Source organism: Echinococcus granulosus (genome assembly GCF_000524195.1).
Source record: "Echinococcus granulosus chromosome Unknown EG_S00102, whole genome shotgun sequence".
Lineage (NCBI taxonomy): Eukaryota > Metazoa > Platyhelminthes > Cestoda > Cyclophyllidea > Taeniidae > Echinococcus > Echinococcus granulosus.
In genome coordinates, this window is record NW_020170482.1 from 246,153 (window position 1) to 247,425 (window position 1,273).

The 1,273-nt window shown below is 39.5% G+C and overlaps 1 protein-coding gene across 1 annotated transcript in view; it reads right to left on the reverse strand. All coding sequences in view use genetic code 11, as the record gives it.

Moving 5' to 3' along the window:
- The window catches only part of EGR_08316 (Heat shock cognate protein), a gene marked incomplete at both ends in the record, with an annotated part of 1,041 nt that extends 962 nt beyond the window's left edge, over nt 1-79 (reverse strand). The window contains one exon of the mRNA XM_024497565.1: nt 35-79. Coding sequence (XP_024348043.1) covers nt 35-79 — 45 coding nt within the window. The remainder of the gene's footprint in view (nt 1-34) is intronic.
- Nucleotides 80-1,273: the final 1,194 nt, after the last annotated feature.

The following is a 1,273-nucleotide window of genomic DNA, read 5'->3' on the forward strand; positions in this document are numbered from 1 at the left end:
CAAGCAAAATATTGGATTTGCAAGTGTTTTGTACCACAGATGAGTCAAAAAGAGCTGCTGTTGCCCGCGGCTCTTGCATTCGCCCCCTGGCCGAAGTCAGTGAACTCTACGCTTCTTCTTTACAATCATCATGACGAGTCTGACTCCACTCAAAGGTATCTCTTTTAAACACTGATATTTTGTCTACCTTTATTTACTTCAGAAATATAAAATGGATTTAAACCTCATTTGGCGTCTCAAAGGCAAGTTTATGCCATTGTCAGAGTAGTGCTATGGACATGCTATTGCCTGCATCCGCAATGGTCACACACGAAGGGCTTTGAGTGATGCGAGGAACTCATCCCACGACTCCAATGAAGGCGCGATCTCGCGACACATTTACATTGCCTCAATAGTTAACCAAAAGGCATCCGAAACAGCACTCGTTGGTATGCACTTGACGAGGTCCCCTCAACTGGGTTAAGTAAAACGCGATTTTAAAGGTACTCTTAGTTTTTGCTTTAAAAGAAAGAAATAAAACAAATTTAATAAATTTTCGGTTATTTTAGCTGAATTATGGGATTCACGGTACAAAGATTGATTGCCGTGTTTTTGCCACAGCCAGCACATGTGGTTGAAGGCGAAAGTAACAATGAGTGTAAAATTGATGCGAATCGACGCCATTCTCTTCTCTAACGCATCTCTTGTGCATGGTGGGGATAGCGATAAATAAGAAAGACATTCCTAGTTAGGTTTTTACTGCAGTAATGATATCGCACTCTTACCATACCTAAATTCACCCCCCTTTTTATTATTATTTGATTCTGGTAGCAGTATTCTGTTGCATTGGCAGCAAAATAAGGTTTTTAAGTCCTACTATATCCTTCCATTGCACATTGTACGCCAGTATCTCTTTTGCGTGTTGCGTAAGTGCTGCCTTTGATTCTCGTATTTGAACGTGGCATCACGAATGTTCAAATCAAACCGGCAATTTTTTTCTGCCCTTAAAGAAGTGGTGCTGCTCCACCCTCTCACTGGCATAAAGCGTAAAAAGAAACAATAACAGATTTGTATTTGATACCTTACACACTTTAACTCAACATTATTCTGTGCAAAATAAACCATCACAGGGAAATGCTAACCGGTTCTGCCCCATAAGTTACATCTCAAGTCACTCCCTCTTGTGGCAGTCTAAATCTAAAATGGGAAACATTAAAATGTAATAAATGATGTTAAAACTGGATATTTAGGTTTATGCCGTGTTCAAAAATATGGGTAATAAATGGAAAGATTT